Source organism: Molothrus ater, chromosome 7, assembly GCF_012460135.2.
Source record: "Molothrus ater isolate BHLD 08-10-18 breed brown headed cowbird chromosome 7, BPBGC_Mater_1.1, whole genome shotgun sequence".
NCBI classification, from domain to species: domain Eukaryota; kingdom Metazoa; phylum Chordata; class Aves; order Passeriformes; family Icteridae; genus Molothrus; species Molothrus ater.
Genome location: NC_050484.2, coordinates 4,942,706 through 4,961,754, shown reverse-complemented (window position 1 = coordinate 4,961,754; position 19,049 = coordinate 4,942,706). Strand labels below are relative to the sequence as shown.

At 44.1% G+C, this 19,049-nt stretch overlaps 2 protein-coding genes across 12 annotated transcripts in view; both read left to right on the top strand.

Moving 5' to 3' along the window:
* Positions 1-8,959, top strand: part of MAP2 (microtubule associated protein 2) — a 222,199-nt gene extending 213,240 nt beyond the window's left edge. The window contains 3 exon segments of the mRNA XM_036386476.2: positions 3,463-3,544; positions 4,043-4,155; positions 4,790-8,959. Of these exon segments, the coding sequence (XP_036242369.1) occupies positions 3,463-3,544; positions 4,043-4,155; positions 4,790-5,005 (411 nt within the window). The 3' untranslated portion in view covers positions 5,006-8,959.
* Positions 8,960-15,426: 6,467 nt separating this feature from the next.
* The window catches only part of UNC80 (unc-80 homolog, NALCN channel complex subunit), a 126,324-nt gene continuing 122,701 nt past the window's right edge, over positions 15,427-19,049 (top strand). For 8 of the 11 annotated variants that reach the window (XM_036387285.2, XM_054515401.1, XM_036387283.2 and 5 more), the window contains exons 1-2: positions 15,428-15,747; positions 17,030-17,078. In XM_036387285.2, the coding sequence (XP_036243178.1) occupies positions 15,656-15,747; positions 17,030-17,078 (141 nt within the window). In that variant the 5' untranslated portion in view covers positions 15,428-15,655. Of the gene's footprint in view, positions 15,748-17,029; positions 17,079-19,049 lie in introns of all 11 variants that reach the window. The other 3 variants (XM_054515404.1, XM_054515399.1, XM_054515403.1) reach the window with 1 other exon arrangement.

Sequence of the window (19,049 nt, the reverse complement as noted above, 5' to 3'; positions counted from 1 at the left end):
GCCAGCTTCAATTGATTCATAGTCAGTTTACCTTCTTTGTTTGCAAGCTAAAATTTCTCTTTAGCCTGAATGGTTCCTGTCCCTTTCTGGTAAGTTCCCTCTCCTGATTGCAATGATTCCTCAAACAAAACTGCTCCTGCAGTCACATTGGCTGGCTGGCAAGCTCCGCCTCTCTCAACTCATTTGGAACTTGTTGGACAATTTCAGCTGGTGCTGGCAAGGGAGCAGTGGTGGGAAATACAGGTGGTTCCTCCACACAGAGTGATGGCTGTTGACAGAGTATGGAGCAGGGACTCAGCATAACACCATCACTGGGGTAAAGGCAGTGAACTTAGCCCTTCTCCACAATCAGGGACAGCAAATAGTTGGATGGTTGTGTATTATACTGCCTGTTGGCCCAGTCTAGCAGAACTGGGAGAATGCTTGGGACAAAATGCTGGCTGGAAGGGATAGGGATAGGGCTTGCTGGAGTATACAGGATGGATGAATTAAGCAGTTTAAGCCCTTATTTACAGGAAACAAAGCCCTGTTCATTTGTGGAACACTTAGTTATAGAGGGTGGTTATGATTTAAATATGTGCAGGGATACTGATATATCCCAGGAAAGGGAGAAACAGATCATCAGGGAAAACATGAATCAGTTCAGTTCTTCTCTGTGCCAGATGAGCAGCAGAATGCATGCATGTCCTTCAGCTCTCTCCAGCCCTCAGCCCAGGACACAAATGATGCATAGGTCTCCTGCTGGCCCTGCTGCGCAGGGGCGCATTTCACCCAGTGAGATGGAGAGATAATTGAGATGATTGGTTCTTTATATATCTGCTAGCTGGGTCCATGGGCCATGAGACTCACGAACTGTCAGACTTCTGAGTGCAAATCAGCCTTTAGGCACTTGATCAAAGGCACTCTCTCAACTTTTCACCTTGCTTTGGCTCTATTTTAAGCTACAGGCCCGGAGTGCAGAGGTCTTGCCATGACCCATAAGTCAGCATTTTCAGAGCAGATGAATCCCTGTGGCCATAGTTAAGAAGTGCTGCTGATCCATCATTGAGAGATGTGCTCAGAAAGTGCCAGGAAGGCTTTCCTTCTGTTTTGCCCAATTGTGTCTAGCCAGAAGCTGTCTGAGAGCCAGATCTGAATACACATCTGATGTGTGGTTCTGTAACTGATGTGACATGTGTCTCATATAGTACTGGGGTACATTTTTAAACAAACATCATATTGAAAGAAAGCACAAGCATGAAATTCCAAAGGCATTTGCTTTCATATTTCAGTGTACGTTGGTTTACTTGGACAGATATGCAGATGGGAGGGGGAAAGAAAGAAATCAGTTTGACTATTGAAGATGCCCTTCTGAAGGTGACCTACCAGTTGTGTGGGGTTGGCTGGTGCTGTCATCATTGGTGGGTTGAAATACCTCAGGATTTCAGCCTGTGCCTGTGCTGGCTGGATCTGGGATTTCTGCATCAAAGGCTGGAGTGGTGAGCTGTGGGAAGGTGGGTTCCCATCTTCTTGTGGCCAGTTCAGTAGAAATACTGAACATCACTCAATAGACCCTAGGACGGGCTGTCCAAAGACCAGGCCCAGTCCAAGCAAGCATGGAGTTCTTTAAATTTTTCAGGGAAAAGCCACCTCTCACACCTCACAGTATAGAACTTTCCCCTTTGTATCTCACCACCACTTTGTGAGGTAGAAAAAGAGCAGCACGATATATTTACAGATGCTGTGTGAACATACTAAGAGATTGACAGGGTTTATTTTCTCACATTTCAATACACGTGTCTGAAGAAGGAGTCACTGTAGGAGGCAAATTACCCTGGTTTCCTTGTCCTGCACCCCCAACTGAGTGTGTATATGGTATATAGTAAGTTACCTCCAATTCCTTTTAGGTTAGGATTTTAAACAAGAAGATCGATTTTAGCGATATTCAGTCCCGGTGTGGTTCCAGAGATAACATCAAACATTCTGCAGGGGGAGGAAATGTAAGTAGTATGGACACCCTGGGAACAGGCACTTCCACTGTGGTGAAGCACCTCACACAGGCAGAAGCCTCTGTCTCCCTTCCTCTGAGCACTGCTTTCCTTCTTGCTGCTGTTTCACATGTGAGTTTGTCTGGTAGTCGAGTGAGCCCTGTGTTTGCAGTGGTGGCCTCCTGATCTTTCCCCACAGAGCACAACACATTTTCAGAACTTGGACAGGGAAGGGAAATTATAAAAGAAGGGTTATCATCTCTAAATGATAAAATAAGGGTTATCTCTAAATGCCCAAGTGAAAGTGCAGTCTGAGCCAAAATGGTTCAGTGCCTTTCTTTCATGGGAGGAGCCCAAGAAAGTAGTTTCCAGAAGAGACTGCAGCTTGCAGTGAGACTCCAGCCTCCCCACTGGGCATTTTCTGTGCACCAGTCCTTCCTCAGCTAACCTTTCAGTTATGTGCATTCAGCAGAGGGGAAGAAGAAAAATAAAACAGGAGGACAAAGAAAGCTCAGAGAAGAGGGTGTGATCAGCCAGCATGCTGAGTACTGATGTCACAGCATTATTCCAGTATAAGAAACTGAGGTGGCCCAGGGTTTGACCAGACACCTGCTGGTTTTATTGGGCACACTGGAGTAGCTTAAGGTGGATATGACTGTCCTGATGGAAATGATCAGATGGAAGAGCTGATGGTGTGGGCACATCTGATCCAGGCAGGGTCAATACAGCAGCCAGTGCTGCCTAAGCCACTGGGGGTGTGGTGAGCAAGCCAGTGGCATTGCAGTTACCCTGGAGCTCCTGGCTGGCTGTGACTTCTTGGGGCCTGCCAGCTCTGTGCCTGTGGGCCACATCTTGGAGCTATTTGGGAGTGTCACTCTGTGGCTGTTCCCAAGCTGGGCTCAGCACAGCCATGGCAAGGTGGCAGCAGGAGGAGGGAGGGTGCCTGACCTGCTGCTCTGCAGTGAGCACTGAGCCAGCTGGCTGAACCTCAGCCTGCTCAGGTACAGCTGCAGGAGGCACATGTGTAGATTACTCAGACTCTGCATAGTGGATTGACAGGAAATGGATACCATATATAGATACAGAAAAATACAAAACAGATGGTAGAGAAAAAAGCAGTCACCAAAATATCCTAGTTGCCAGGATGCATAATCGAGACAGAAGTAAATGGAATGGGTCCTGCTGTGTGCAGGGCTTTGGAGCACCCACTCTGAAAGGAGGAGGCTCAGAAACATTTTAGAAAGAACCCACAAGCTGATCTCCTTTATCCTCCTCTTCATTTTGCTAATAGTAAAGCTTAACCCAGCTTTGTCATCTCCCTGTGTGGGAGGTTTCCTCTTTTGTGGCATGCTCTGTTTTCTACTAACCATTTCTCCTTTTGCAGTGGTTTATAGAAGCATCTCACTCTTTCTCTGAAGGGCTTGGCTTTTAACATGTTTTTTTTTATTTTATTATTTTCATTCTTGTAATTTTTGTATGTGTGCACTTTTGACAGGTACAAATTGTAACCAAGAAGATTGACTTGAGTCATGTGACTTCCAAGTGTGGCTCACTCAAGAATATCCACCACAAACCAGGTACTGTAGGAATTTATGGGTTGTGGGACAAAGCAAGAACCCAATACTGTTATTTGAGCTCAGAATCATGGATGATACTGTTCTCTTTTACAGTCAAAGAGAAAAGAAATACTCTTTAGTAATAAAAATACATTAAATTACTTGACTAAATATATAAAGGCATAAAGGTATGAGACCACCTAGTTTTGGGAGGTGATAAAAAAATACTGCCAAAGGATGTTTCTCTGGCATAAAATTGAATTATAGGCTGAAGTCAGTGAAAAACTTAAGCATGTGCTTAAACCCATGAGAACCAGTAGGACTGCAGCACCTGCTTACAGTTTAAATATATGTTGAAGATTTTATATTTTACTGAACATGCAGAGCATTATTCTGTGCTTCTCCAAAACCATTAGATCTCAACTAAAAAGGAGGTAATGTGAGTGCATTCGTGCTTCAGGTCACACTTTCTCCTGCACCATTTCAATTTCTTAATGTATGTTTCCTTTTCCTCTGTAGGAGGTGGGCGTGTGAAAATTGAGAGTGTGAAACTGGATTTCAAAGAAAAAGCTCAGGCTAAAGTTGGTTCACTGGAAAATGCCCACCATGTACCTGGTGGTGGTAACGTCAAGGTAAAGGAACAGCTGTCAGTAAAGGCTCCCACTGTGCCCCTGGCCCAGTGAAATTACTAGGGCTGTAAATTCAGTGATGGCTCTGAATTGAGTAGGAAACATCCTGTCTGTCCTCCTTCAAGCACACTCATATACCAATTTGTTCCCTTGGAAATTTGGAATGACCCGTCTTGCATCTGCATCTAAGCTGAGAGTGAAATGTCATGTAGTTTGTGCACTGTCTTTTCCCCCTAAAGACAAACCTTGTTTGGGACTGAGGGACAGGTATGATCTGAGAGGAGGCCTCCATTGTGAAACAGGAGGAGAAAACATCCTGAAAGTAAAATCCCTCCCACAAACATTTGAAACTACAGATTTTGAAAACAAATCATACTTCCCATACAATGCTTATGAAATTTGTACACCTAGGAACTTCTCTTGAAAGCATCTATCAGAGGCAGAAATGGTAAGAGAATGTAACATAGTGCACCAGTAGCTATTAAACAAGGTGAAAATACAATTTTCTAAGGAGCAAAGAAGCTTTGATCCTTCTAATAGTTTTTAAAAGTAAGCAAAATGCTGCCCAAATGATGATCTATAACGACACAATTTAGTGAGCATATAATGTGTGAAATTCTTTCTTTTCCTGGAGCAGATTGACAGCCAGAAGCTGAACTTCAGAGAGCACGCCAAGGCCCGTGTTGACCACGGGGCTGAGATCATCACGCAGTCACCAGGCAGGTCCAGCATGGCCTCGCCACGCAGACTCAGCAACGTCTCATCCTCTGGAAGCATCAACCTGCTTGAATCACCCCAGCTTGCTACCCTTGCTGAAGATGTCACAGCAGCCCTTGCCAAGCAGGGGTTATGAATTTGCTCATTTTGCATTGTATGAAGTAATAATATTTAGGCATGAGCTCTTGGCAGGAATGGGCTCAGAGCAGGTGTCACGTTCATTCTTTACCATGTCTAAAACTAAGTTACATCCCAAGACTTGTAGTTACCATACAGTTTAAAAGAAAAAAACAGAAAAAAATAAATTCCATAGATGCAGAAATTGGCCTGACCTCCATTTACAACAGGAAGACACTGGCTTTATATGGGTATACAGCGGTATGTTACATTGGACAATTATTGTTGCTCTGCTCTGTCTTGCATGGAGTACTGTAGTATGATAAAAATGCATTTTTACCTTTCATGTGCCTGAAGGCCATCCACCTCTTTCTGAAGAGCCTTGTTAATATCCCAAGTTGCTCATTTCACAGTTCTTTTGATCGATGGGGAAATAAAAAAGAAAAGTTGCCCATTGTAAGTTATTACAGGTTAAATTAACAGTCTGCTTACCAGAAGGAAGGGCATATAGGGAAATTCAACTTTAATTAAAAAAAAATATGTTACTTTGTATAAATGAGTAGAACAAAAGTTGAATTAAGTTATTAACGTTTTTTGAACCTGGTTAATTATGTCAGTGTATAGCTGAAAAGCCAATAAATTATTTAAATAATAACTAAAAATACTAGCTGAAAACATTTGAATTGTGCTTTGGGAAGTGACATAAAAAAGCTGCTGAAAGCGAGCACTCATACCCCAACAGACTTGTGTCTGATTAGAAAAGTTGGTTAAGCAGCTAGATTTGTGTGCATACCACCAGTTCCACATTCTTTCCATCTGTTTGATACAGTATTATAGATATATATATTTCTCTGTGGCCATTTGTGATATGCCCTCCTCATATACTTGAATATTCTACTTCTTTATTCACAGTATCTGTGTCTCTTGCACCCTTTGGTGTTGCAATTTTAGGTATGTAAAAGTAGATGTTAGCAGGGGGTTTTTTCCCTATTCATAAGAATACATTTAAAAAAGAAGAAAATTGTAGCATGAAGTTGCTTTCTGTAACAACTAAAAGCCGTGACCCTGTTTTAGTGACAGATGCAAGTCTATTCTGTGATGCTAGAAAAAGGATTCCTTCCTTCTTCCCTTCCTTTCTTCACAAAGAAATGATTTTTGTGGGGTCCAGATGTTTGTAAAAGAGTCTCCAAAGAAGGCTGAGTTTGGACTACGGATTTTTTAAAAATCCACAATAGTTTGGTTCTTTCTTTCGTTCTTTCCTTTCTCTCTTTCTTTCTCTCTCTTTCTCTCTCTCTCTCTTTCCTTTCTTTCTTTCCTTTCTCTTTCCCTCCCTTCCTTCCTCATTTTTTCTTCATTCCCATAGTAACAATGAATGTTTGATTTATTGTTTTTCTTTTGCTAAAGTTGAAACACAGAAAAAATATTAAGATGTTGTTTCCACTCCTTTAGTGATGTCTCACATGTACACTCAGGCACTCAGATAACAGTGATAATCATAGCAGAGATGCCTGTAAATTACAATACATGAATAAATAAAAATCAGCTCCCTAGACTGGTTGTCATAGTGATTCATCAATTAAATAGGGCATCTTAAAATCTGAGCAAAGTGGGATTATATTGACTATAAAAAGTGTAAGAAAAAAATGTGCATGAAAGATAAAAGGCAGATGCACAACCAACAGATCTAGTGGAGTTACCTGAGAGAACACTGGTGATGGGGATGATCCTCAGCCGCAGATCATCACCTGCTGGTGCCCTATGTACATGAGACATTAAGGAATGAGCAGTTTACATTCTTGCAGATTGTTTTATCTTTTCCTTTTGAAACCTCCTAACTGAACTTTGCACTGTCAGTTGAGCTATACTTGATGTATGTATTAGGTTAATGATGTGGTTTGGAAACTTCCAATCTGTTCTTTTTCCTTCTTAATTTTCGTGTGTGTGTGTGTGTGTTGGGGTTTGGTCTGAAAAGACTCACAGAGATTTTTATGTCTGTGGAGATTCTACAAATTAATGGCACAGGATTCCCCATCATTACGTTCAGGTAGTAATGGCAGTTACTGGTCAGTAAATATTCAGTGGACCAAAGTGGGGTTTTGGCTAAACTGCCACAGCAGTACAAACACAAAACAGAGTCATTAAATCTCTCAAACGTCTACTAAATATGAACTTCTGACAGCCCCACACATGACATTTCAGCTCTGCAAAAAGCTTTTTCACACAATAAAGTACCTAACACTGTTTGTAAGTCAGTTGTTTCATATAAAGGACAGTGAGTTTAGAACCATCCCAAGTGCAATTGGAGGATTCTGATTTCTGCCTTGTATTTGTTACACTTCTGCTTAAAGTAATCCTAAGAATTCCCATGGAAACAGTGTCAAGTGAGGTGCAATAAAATCTTCTTCCCATTTTTCAGAAAAACAACAGAAAGGAAAACTGACAGTATTTGTATCACTTTGCTCTGATTATGCTATTGATGAATATAAATTAGCTTTGCAGTGGTTTTTGTTTCTATTCCTTTTGCCAGTGTAGGAGAAGAACTATGGTACTACTGAACCTCTGCTCTCTGAACCCAAGCAGCATCTCATGGGAACAGTGTTAACCTGAGACTCAAGTGTTTTTATTCTGCTTTTAAAATTGGCATACTCTAGAAAATAAGGCTTAGTTAATCCACCTATGAGTCCAAAGTTAGAGTGTGTAACACACCAAGTCATTTATTTCATGCATTAAAATGAGCTTTCTTGTTTTGACTGAAGCAAAGACCTTTGTAATCATTATCATCCTTCCATAGAAAGAATCCTAGAATGCTGTGGAGTTAGATGAAAAGAAATTAAGAGTTTTGTGCTTTTGAATAATAATTAAAAAAAAAAAACAAGTTATGTTACATGACTCTAGATGTTCACTGAAAAGCTCATATTAATCTTAACTTTCTCAAGAAGAGTGTTCGTTTCAAAAACAACAGTTTGTAAATATGTAATGCCCACTAAAGAAGATAGAGCCAGCTTCCTGGAAACTGCATCTGTTGTGTTTCTTTTCCACAGGCATGTTGAGCCAGCAGGTTTGTTGGGTGCCTGAGACCCAATTGTGTAACAAAGCAGAGGTAATCCAGACAAAAGGAATGGTGAAACCTTGTTTGGGTACCTAGGGGAGCACCCCAAATTTAACATCCATCGGGTTGTAGAGATGAAAGAGTGCTTCTGCCTCATCTGCAGAGTTCTGTTTCTATGTAACCACAAGCTGAAACAAATCAAAGTTGAGCAAACCTCTGTCCAGCAAGAGTAAAGGAAAAACTAAACCTGATGAGGAAAATTATGAGCCCATGAGGGCAATATATATTTTCACTGTACAGCAGTAAATGGAATTAATTATTCAGTCCTCTGCTATGGTACAGTAGTAACCTCATCATGACTGCTCACACATCTAAGTTTGCCTAAATACACGACTCAAAGGGAGTCAAAAGGCAGCCTGTGTTGGCTACCACATGAGCAGAAGTTTTTTCCATGCTGGAATAAATACTGTTTGAAACCCAAGTATATGTCCCTTCAAAGGCAAATGCCTTGAAGAGTAGATCACATTAGCTGTGAAAATCAGTGCTGGTAGATTTCTAGCCTAGGTGTCTGTGAGTTCACTCACTAGTCAGATTGCTAAAGCAACTCCCTCTGCAACTCCAGCAATTCCCACTGCAGGAAGGTAAATTAGTTTCACACTGGGAAAACTCAAGTGTATAAAAGCCACTTCAACTTTAGCAAAGAGAAAAAGCCAACAAGTAAACATGCTGTATGCTGGGATATCAAGGAATACAGTCTGCTGTTACAAACCTGTGTTTTTTCTGATAATTCTAGAGCCTGTTACCATAAAAGAGGCATTTCTTGAATGGCTGGTGGTAGGTAGTTCATGTTTTTCAATCCGATTTGCAATTGTATTTGTTGCTGTATAGTGATTGTTTTGCAAAATAAACTCGCTTGTCATCTAATCACATGTGTTACCTTCCCGTGTTTGTGATCCAGTTCCTCCTGAATCCAAGCCCTGCACAGCCAGCACCTGCTGGTACTGCCCTCAGTCTGCCCAGGAGCAGTCACAGCAGATCCAGTTGTATTGTTCAGCCAATCCCTCTTGCTTTTATACAAAAGGATCAGGTTTTATGGCTTGCATCCTCTTCTGCGGGTCAGTATCTCCCTGCTGGGTACAAATTTCTTCTCTGAGAGGGTGATTAGACATTGGAACTGGCTGCCAGGGAGGTGGTGGAGTCACTGTCCCCAAAGGTGTTTAAGGACAGCCTGGATGTAGCACTTGGTGCCACAGCCTGGTTGACAAGGCAGTGTAGGTTCATAGTGTTGGTTGGACTCAGTAATCTCAGACGTCTCGAGATGATCTCCCAACCAAACTGGACTTGTGATTCTGTGGTCAGGACCTGTGGACCTGTGATCCAGGTCCCTGGATCAGGGATCCCTGAGGGCCTTTGTACACCAGGGAAATGGCGGCCCCAGGCTGCCAATGTGGCCCAGCCACACACCGGCCCTCAGGGCCTTTGTACATGAGGGAAATGGTGGCCCCAGGCCGCCAATGTGGCCCAGCCACACACTGGCCCTCAGGGCCTTTGTACACCAGGGAAATGGTGGCCCTGGGTCACCAATGTGGCCCAGCCACACACCAGGCCCTCAGGGCTGTTGTACACCAGGGAAATGGCTGCCAATGTGGCCCACCCACACACCGGCCCTCAGGGCCCTTGTACACCAGGGAAATGATGGCCCCAGGCTGCCAATGTGGCACTGCCACACACTGGCCCTCAGGGCCCTTGTACACCAGGGAAATGGCTGCCAATTTGGCCCAGCCACACACCGGCCCTCAGGGCCCTTGTACACCAGGGAAATGATGGCCCCAGGCTGCCCATGTGGCTCAGCCACACACTGGCCCTCAGGGCCCTTGTGCACCAGGGAAATGGCTGTCAATGTGGCTCAGCCACACACTGGCCCTCAGGGCCCTTGTACACCAGGGAAATGGCGGCCCTGGGTCGCCAGTGTGGTGCGGCCTCCTCTGCCCACCCACCCTGCCGATCCCCTCACCCAGCTGGATCTCAGCAGGAGCGTGTGGACAGTGCCAGGGTGGTGAAGGTGACAGAAGTTGGGGCTTGGGGGTGAGCTTTTGGATCTGTTTTGGAAACTAACCGGGAAACAGCACAGGGGTGCTGAGGGGTGCTTGGAGTTTGTCATCACGGATCCGCAGTGGATGCTCAGCCCCAGCCTGACCTCAGGCTGAGGAGAGTGCAGCTCTGTGCTCTGGGTGGAACAGAGAAATCATAGATTGGTTTGGAAGGGACCTTGCCCCTGATAAGTCACAGCTGTACTAATTCCCAAAGAAGAGCAGCCTTGCCCTTAATGGGTTGCAGCTGTGACTAATAAAGATAAGTGTGATAAAAAGGTGGGTTGGCAGGTCAGAGAGTGCCTTGGCAAATGAAACAAGGGAGAGAGTTGCTGCTGTAGAAGATGTGCTGTGAGGTCAGCCTGGGTCTGATGAAGTTAGAGCTGCTGTTGGAGCCTGCAGTCACAGCTGAGCCAGGTAAAAGCCTGTGGTCAGAGGCAGCAGGGAAATACTTGCAGTCATATTCCAGCAGGAATAGCCAGCAGTCAGGGTCTGTCAGAGAAGCCAACAGCAGGAGTTTGCTGTTGTCAGAGTAAGCATGGCTAAGCTGTAAAGGAAAGTTAACCAGAACCCTTTTCAGGTTGTTAATGAGAGTCTGTGTCTTGGCTTATTTCTACCCCTAATGAGAGGTCTACTGCAACACTGAGTGTCTCCTTAGCACAGGGGTGTGGTGTAGGAGGGAAATACAACTGAGTAGGTGCCTTAAGTATCCCAAGCCTTCAGCAAGCTGGACTTCACACACAATGCTGCAATGTTCCTAAGTAAATGCTGTCAAATGACCTGGAGGAATGATAAAATGCCATTAATTATCCAATAGAAGCACCCTCCTAAGCATGCTTAGGTACAAGGCAGAGCTAATGCATCCTCTATTTCTGGAAAGGGAGAGGATTAAGAAGCTAAGTACAAAAGGGCAAATAATGATTTAAGCATTCATAGCTAGAACAATGGTTGAGGACAACTGGTAAGAACCTGTTGCTCCCTTTCAAAGTGACCAAGGAACAGATGATATTTCTGTGATTGTTGAGTCTTATTAACAGCATGTGGAAGGTGATCTATTTCATAATTTTACTAGTAGATTGTGGTGCTGGAGTGTAGGCACACAGTTTGTGGTAATTGGGAGTGGGGCTGTGGCTGAGCCTCATCCCTAATGGGCTACAGCTGAGAGAAGCAGGTGAGCAGCATTGAAGGTAATGAGACATGGTGCACTGACCAACCACCAAAGGGAACAGAGGGCACACAGGTGCAGGGCATCAACAGGAGGGGATAAAAGGCTGGGCTGAAGAACAAGAAGGGCAGTTGCCTGGAGCCTTCTGAAGTGGTAAGATGTTACTATGTGTGGGTCGAACTTTTCTGAAATTGTGTGGTGATACTCTGTGTATTGTGGTTGTATCAACTGTGACCTGTGCTGAGACATTGGAGCATTGAGATGAGTAAAACTTGTGAACAGAATCTTGATTACCTACTTGTTATTGGAAGGGGGGAATCCTGCTACAGTGTTTGTTAGAGGTACAGAGCATCTGTCCCTCCTGTGCCTGTCTTAGCTCATGGGGTGTTCCTTGCCTTGTACAGGAGGAGGGCAGAAGGTGAGATGTTGATAAGAGGCAGAAGGCCTTCCACCTAGAGGTATTTGGCTATGCAGAAGTCCTAGTTGCTGGGATTAAAAAACAGTGTGGCCCTGGTAGAGGGATTCCCAAACCTGGTTTTGTGTGAGCACCCTTGCTCTGGACAGAGAAGCATGCTGGGGAGGAAGTGCTCAGCTCTCTCTGAGGAACAGAGAGGAAGGCATGTTTGGTGACTCAGTGGCTCAAGAGATCCACACTTCCTTCTCTAGAAAGAAGGTAAAAAAGGTTGGGTGGGGCAGGGTTTGAGGGGAGGAGGTTTGTTGCCTTTTTTCCCCAAAAGAAGCAAAGGTTTTCCACCTACTACTTGAGTATGGTGAGTCCTCAGCAAGGGATGATAATCTGACTGTAAAAGCTGAGGGTTTTTTTTTTTCTTTTCCCCCTGTCTTGTCCAGATAATCCCCCTAGGTCATCTCCAGGTTTTTGTTTCTTCCCATCCTGTCCTATCTAGCTGTGCCTGTAGTGCATGTAACTGCAGTTAAATATCTATGTGAATCTGTTCTGTTGCTTGAACATTATGCAAAGGCAGTAATTTACTGCATGAGGTGTGGAGGGCCTGTGTTTCTTGCTCTGTTTAGAGATAGAATTCTCAGATGCATGAGTGCTGTGCTACTCTACTGGTCCTGCCTAAATGTGGCTGAGGGGTTAAATATCTAACTGCTCTTGTGAATCTGATCCAGCTGAACTGCAGTCCACTCCTGCCTGAATTCATGCAGCAACAGCAGCTAGACTTGTCTTTTTAGGGGATCCTTGCAGTTTTAGGGATTATTTATCCTTGTCTCTGAGCACAGTTGTGTTGTGTTTGAGCAGGGCGAACTAGAAGACCTGTGAAGGAGACTTCAGAAGAACCTTAGTTGAAATGTTTTCATGCTGTTTAACAGCAGAACAGGGCTTTCCTAGGCTTCTCTCAATTTTTACATTCCTTCTCCCTGACAGACCCATATGGGAAAGGATCAAACTAGTGACATCCATCAGTGTTGATCTTCTATGACTGGTTGTCCCTAGAGAGAAAGGGTTTTCCTTCATGATGGGTCTGTTCAGCCAGGACAGAAGCCTGCTGACAGCCAGTGGAAGAGTAAGATCTTGAGGGTGTGGGCAAATGTTTTTTTTCCCTGCTCTGGAATCTGCATTTAGGAGCTGTTTGCAGCTTTGCTCTTGGAAAGGCTGCTGCACAACAGAGTGGCTTGACATACTCTTGAGAGCCTGGATTCTGCACAGAGTTCAGATAAATAAGATGTGAATTCTTAGGAGTGTGTACAGCAGGGATTGATTAAGAGTGGGAACTTGGAGAGCATAACCATGGAAACAAGTGCAAGGCAGTGAGTTTGAGCAGCTCCCTGCTCTGAGCACTCCTGTGTGAGGTGGGGGCTTCATGCTCAGGTTCTGCTCTCTGTTCCCACTCTGTGCTATCCTGCCAGCCCTGACTGTTTCTGGATCAAGACTAAATCCTGCTTTGCTGTAAACAACTGTTTGGTGAATAAAGGAGTGATCAAGCAGAATCCTGTGATCTGGAGGCATGTCAGACTCCTCCTGCCTGCAGTGAGAGAGGAAATGGCTGGTTAGTGTCATGGGCATCTTCTGTGCCTGAGCAGCTGGCATGAGCTAGGAATTGTTGGAGTAATGCAGAGCTTTCTCCACTTTTTCCTCACCTGCTTTGACTTTTTGCAGTAATCCTGATCATTTTGCAGTGACTTTTTGCAGTAGTCTTGATCTTTTTGCAGGCAGACCGACCTGTGTTTCTGTGCCAGCCCAAGATGCCAGTGTAGACTAGAGAGCAGAGCACAGGTGAATTTTCAGGCCACTTTGCTGTTGTCCTCCTGTAATGGCCTCTCTGAAGACTACTTTTTTCCTCTCTAACCCCACTGTAAGGGAAGACAGAGGACTCATTTGCAGGACTTCCCTTTGTAGCATCCACTGTAGTGTTAGTATTTAAGTGTGATGAAATGCTAACTGCAAATCTGAGAGCCTCTGCTGCCAGCAGAAATTCAGTACAGAGATAAATAAAATCTTCCAGATGGTAAAATTTCTTCTTCTTTTACATGTGCAATTAATTTTACTCACAGAGATACAGCTTTGTTGTGGTAGGCATTGTCTTCAAAACAAGGTGAGAACAAAGCTTGACTCACTGTCAAACTTAATGTAAACTACCTTTGCCACCTCCTGGGTTTAGTGCTGGTCGTGGCCTGTCTGGATTTGAGATCTGCATCTTTTTCATGCCTGCAGTTCTTATGACAGAGCCAGCTGTTGATAATGTTTCCTTTCCATCTGATTTATTTTGCATCAGAACTTTAAATCTCTGTACAAAGAAAGGGATTTGTGTCTTTTGTGACTGGATGTTGTTGGAGAGCAACATGCTGCACTCAAATGGCAAGCTTGACTGGAACTGCAGTTTGCAGCTCTATTTCCAATTACTACAAAGTAATCATAAACAAAATTCCAAGTAGTGATTTAGTTTCCTCTCTGTGCTGGGCTATGTGACCCCACTTGCTATTGGTTTGTGGCAGGGCAAAGCACTGGCTATGCACGAAGGAAGAATAAGGAAAATAATCCTGAACTTCAAAGCTATTTTTTTTTTCCTCTAAAGAGTCTTCATATAAGCAACAGAATGTCACTTTGTTTTCTGTGAAAACTGTTTGGGGTGAACTTGCATTGGTCTTGGATTTTATTCTGTTAATTATTTGTTGTAGTATACTATCCTCTTATATTCTTAGGTAGAGAAGGAGAGCTAATCTAGCAGTGCCTGAGAAATGCTTCTAGCAAACCTGACTCAAACAAGTACTTGTATTAGTCAAATCAGTCTGGTGTCTAATTGGAAACACCAGTAAATCTGCTTTGGCTCTTCCCATCCTCTCCACCTCAGCTCTTCTGTGTAAGAAAAATCTGTGGGATAACTACCCTGAAGTTCCTCTGTTTCCACCACCTGTTGGATTAGACCCTTTTCTGACTCAGAGATGGGACAACTGAGAGAGATTTAAAAACTTTTATTCTATTTTTAGTCTCATGTGAAAGGTGAGACAATACAGATGTTTTAGTTCATGCCATCACAATTAGAAGTCAACTATTTCCTAATTACAGTACATGATAAGCATTTCTTGGACTATCATCTTTAGCCACGCCATGCTGTAAATGCCTTAAATCATCTAATCATCTGAAATTACCTCTCGTGGGTCATGATGCAATGCACCTTTCATAGTTCTATTTCTCCAAAGTATCCAGTCTTATTTGTAAGGCCACCTTTCAAACTTGTTTCTAGTTCCATTTCTCTCTCGACAATGTCTCTCCCGTTCCATGGCATTTCTAAGTTGGCATTCCTTATCTCAAAGTTTGCATAGAGATGCACACACTATGTGAGCCTTCTGTCAGGCTTTGAGAACTCTCTACAAACCCATTTCCCGCAATCACCAATCTGCACTTTCATGGGGTGTTAGTGCCTTGCTTCCCTTCTCTGCCCATTTGGGAAGGAAGAAGAGAGATAGGAAGGGAGGTAGAGGGAGGGAGTGTCTCTGAGGACTCGGCAGGCTCTGGGATGCTCCGGGAATGCCTCTCCGTGCCGGGGCTGCCCAAGTTCCCGGCGGCGCAGCCCTGTTGCTGCGGAGCGCGGTGCGGGAAGTTTGGCGGGCGGCGCCTCCTCCCGCCGCCCTCCCCCGGCACCGCCCGCTCCGGGCACCGGGAGCTGGCCACAGAGGGAGGTGCTGAAGGCTCGGAGGAAGCTGAAGGACGCGGACGTCTCCGCTCCCCCTAATTTCCTCCTCCCTGCCTTCTCTGCAGCCATCTTGCACCGGCGGGGCTGAGGGAGGGGGCGGGCTGCGGGCAATGGAGGGGAGAGGGTGAAGAGTTGCGGGAGCCGGAGGCGGCCATGGGAGACCCCGGCTGGCGCGTCTGCTGAGGCTGCGGCAGCTCTCACCGGCACCATGGTGAAAAGGAAAAGCTCCGAGGGCCAGGAGCAGGAGAGTGGCCGTGGCATCCCTCTGCCCATCCAGACCTTCCTGTGGAGGCAAACCAGGTAAGAGCAGGGCGCTTGGGATGCGGCTGCAACAGGGCACTGCGAGTGCGGAGGGGATGCGGGCCGCCCCAGTGGCGGGGAGGATGCAGTTAGTACTGCAGCTGCAATGTGAAGCCGTGAAAAAAAAACAACCCTGTTTTTTTGGGTTTTTTTTAAACTCAGTATAGAGCAATTTGTGTGTATTGGCTGTGGGAAGAGGTCTCAAGGCAGCTAAACCTAGAGGCAGTCCCAGGCAGCTTCTTGCTTTGACTTTAAACCATCCATGTCTGTTTGTCCATGCACCTTTCCCTCCATCCCTGTCCCGTGCTCCCCATCCCCTCCATCCCCCATCTTTGAAGAGAACTCACGGAGCCCTTGTAGCAGAGGCAGCATCCGTCAGTGCTGCACCAGACCTGCAGCTGTGCTTCTGTCTGTATTTGCAGCTGTCCTGGAAGTGTAATCTGTGCTGAGAGAGGCCAGCATACAAACAGACATGTCCCCAAGTCTCCCCTCATTTCACAGGGCTGCAGAGTGAGGGACTGGAGATGAGTGAGGGGCTAGCTCAGTGTATGACTGGTGCTTTATGTTCCTTCTGAGTCCTGTCAGCCTCCTGTCCTAGCAGGATTCTAGACTGAAAACATTGTGGGGGAGGTTGGAAGATTTGAAGGTTGTGGCTCTAATTTAAGGCCTCGGTCACAAAATCCCCTTATGCCACAGCCAGTGTCCTTCAAAATAAAATTTAAAAAAAAGGAAAAACTGCAATAAGGTGACCTGATTATTTTTTTAATATTTACTCTGATCTCGTTCTGGAGGAGAATGATAGAGGATGGGTGCTCTGTACATACAGCATACAGGCCTGCACTTCACCATGAGCCTTCCACATCAGCAGCTGTGCAGAAAAATATATTTCATACGGAGCTGGCAAGTTGATCTCTGGCTTAAAATAGAGGCAAGGCAAATTTCAGTAATATTTAATAAATTTTATTCAGGATATGTTGAAAATCTTTCACTGAGGTAAAATGGCTGAAAATTGTTTGCTGGAAGATTTTATCCCTGGGAATGTGTGGGCTGAATTAAATGCCTCTTGGCATATCGGGGTGGGCACTTTTTCTTATGGAAAAGATAACAGCATTTATCTGATGTCATCAACAGGTATCTGAACCTAGTTTTGGCTTATGTTTTCCTTTACAATGAGTTTCTCAGCCTTTTGACAACATTCTGACATGAGAAGAATCCTGAAAATAACTGAGAAAAATACATGTTGATGTACTAGGTCTCTAATGCTGCTTCTCCTTTCTTTCAGTGCATTTTTAAGACCTAAACTGGGGAAACAATATGAAGCTTCCTGTGTGGTATGTACATGTGTCTGGTTTTCAATGCTTGTTAGTCACTAACTTTTTCATGCAGTTCAATCTGACCACTGAGCACCCAGTTCTGGTGCTCAGCTTGCACCAGAACTGGGTTTAGTTCACTCAGCTTCATTTTGTACTTCTATCATGTGAAGGATTTGAAATTGTTCCCCTATAGAGAATGCATATCATGTCCATCTTTAGACAAAACAAAAATAATTAATTTGGATATTAGTAATAAATATTTCATTAGTAAAGCTGTAGCAATGAAATAAATAATGACGTAGACAAACTGAGCTATGACAGTCTGAGTCTAACCTTGCAGTTCATCCTGTGTGGATGTGCTTTTTGCATGAGACTGATGTAATTTCAATTTATGATTGCCAAAGGTGCTTTCAGCTTATAATATGGAAAATCTAAACAATATTAACAGGCTTTGAACAATACTTTAATCATTGTGCAACATGGGAAACACTTCTACTGGAAATTAGAGGGAGCATATCTTATCAGAATTATTAAGGAGAGGCTATTATGCAGATACAAATAACTCTTATTTCTAAATGTACTTCAAATAAAGCCTCAAGGTACTGCCAAAAAGGAGGAAAAGGGGAAGACATGAAGCAAGTTCAAATAAGATGGGTATCTAAAGAACTTGAGAATTCCTTGAATGGTTGCTGGTCTTTGGATTACTTCAAGTACATTAGTCAGTTGCAGCCAAACTTGACAGAGTGGAAAAATTTGGTCTGGACATGTATCTTAATAGTTTAAAGTTCTAAGGTCTCTCTGCAGCAATTTTCTGACTTCCTTCTCACAAGGCATTATGCTGGAGAAGCTTTATCTGTTGCTGAGTCATTTTCTTCTAAGAAATCCATAAATTTTTCAGAGTTTTTGCTAGATACCAGATAGAGATAGAGGAGTGCTGGCTTAGTGTGTTGGTGAGTAAAATGTTGAATTCTAGCATATGCACCATGCTATAAACCAGTGATGACTGGTTTTAATGCCCACTGACAGTGTCTGGAAAATGGAGCTTGTTGTTTTATGTCCTTCACCAGGAGCCATGCCTTGGAGCACCTCTAACCTGGGTCTGTGGCTTCTTCTGTGGGCTCATACCTGTTATTATTGGGTAGAGGGGCAGAGCTCCCTGTGCTGCACCTCTCTGCCTGTAACTCCTTTTCCTTCCTGCTGTGCTGTTGGCATCAGGTCCCCGAGGAAAATTCCAAATCACCTTTCTTCTGGGAGCGCATACTGGAATTTACTGAGTGTAAAAAACAAACTACACCCAAAAAACCCCTCAACTGTGAGACAACATAAATCACATGCTTCAGCCAAGAGAAAGGGAGCTCTGATAGCAGGCATTTCATAAAGATCCAATAAATTTCCACCTCTTGGATGAAGAACTTGATTCTTCTCTGGTTCTTAACATAATCATTAAATTATGGTAGAAAATTTTCAAAGGTGGAACTTGGCTTTGAGGAACTTTTGGGTAAGAGGCTGAACTGACACATTTACTGCCTTCTGCTTCATCCATTTCCTCTGCCTACTGGTGTGCCCATACCAACACATTCTGTATTATCCAGTGGGGCAGCAGAGTGCTGCATGCATGGGTGAGACAGGGTTTCTGGAACTTGACAGGTATTTGATCTGCCTTCTGAAACCTCCTGCTCACCATCTAACACCCCTCTATTGACTAGTGTGCCTGAACTTCCTATACACCTCCTACAGGATCTATCCTTTGGTGATTCTCTAGCCAGAATTGCTGTAGGCATATCCATAGGCTGAGGCTTGAATTCTTCTGCTCTGGTTTGCATTGGCCAACTTGGAGCAACTCAAATGTTTTCTGGAGGATCCTGCAAATTCCAAGTTTCCTTCTTTTTCTGAGTTTTGTGCAGTTTTTTGGTGGGGGGTTTTTGTGGTTGGTTGGTTTGTTTGTTTGTTTTGGGTTTTTGTTTGTTTATCTTGTTTTTGAAAATGTAA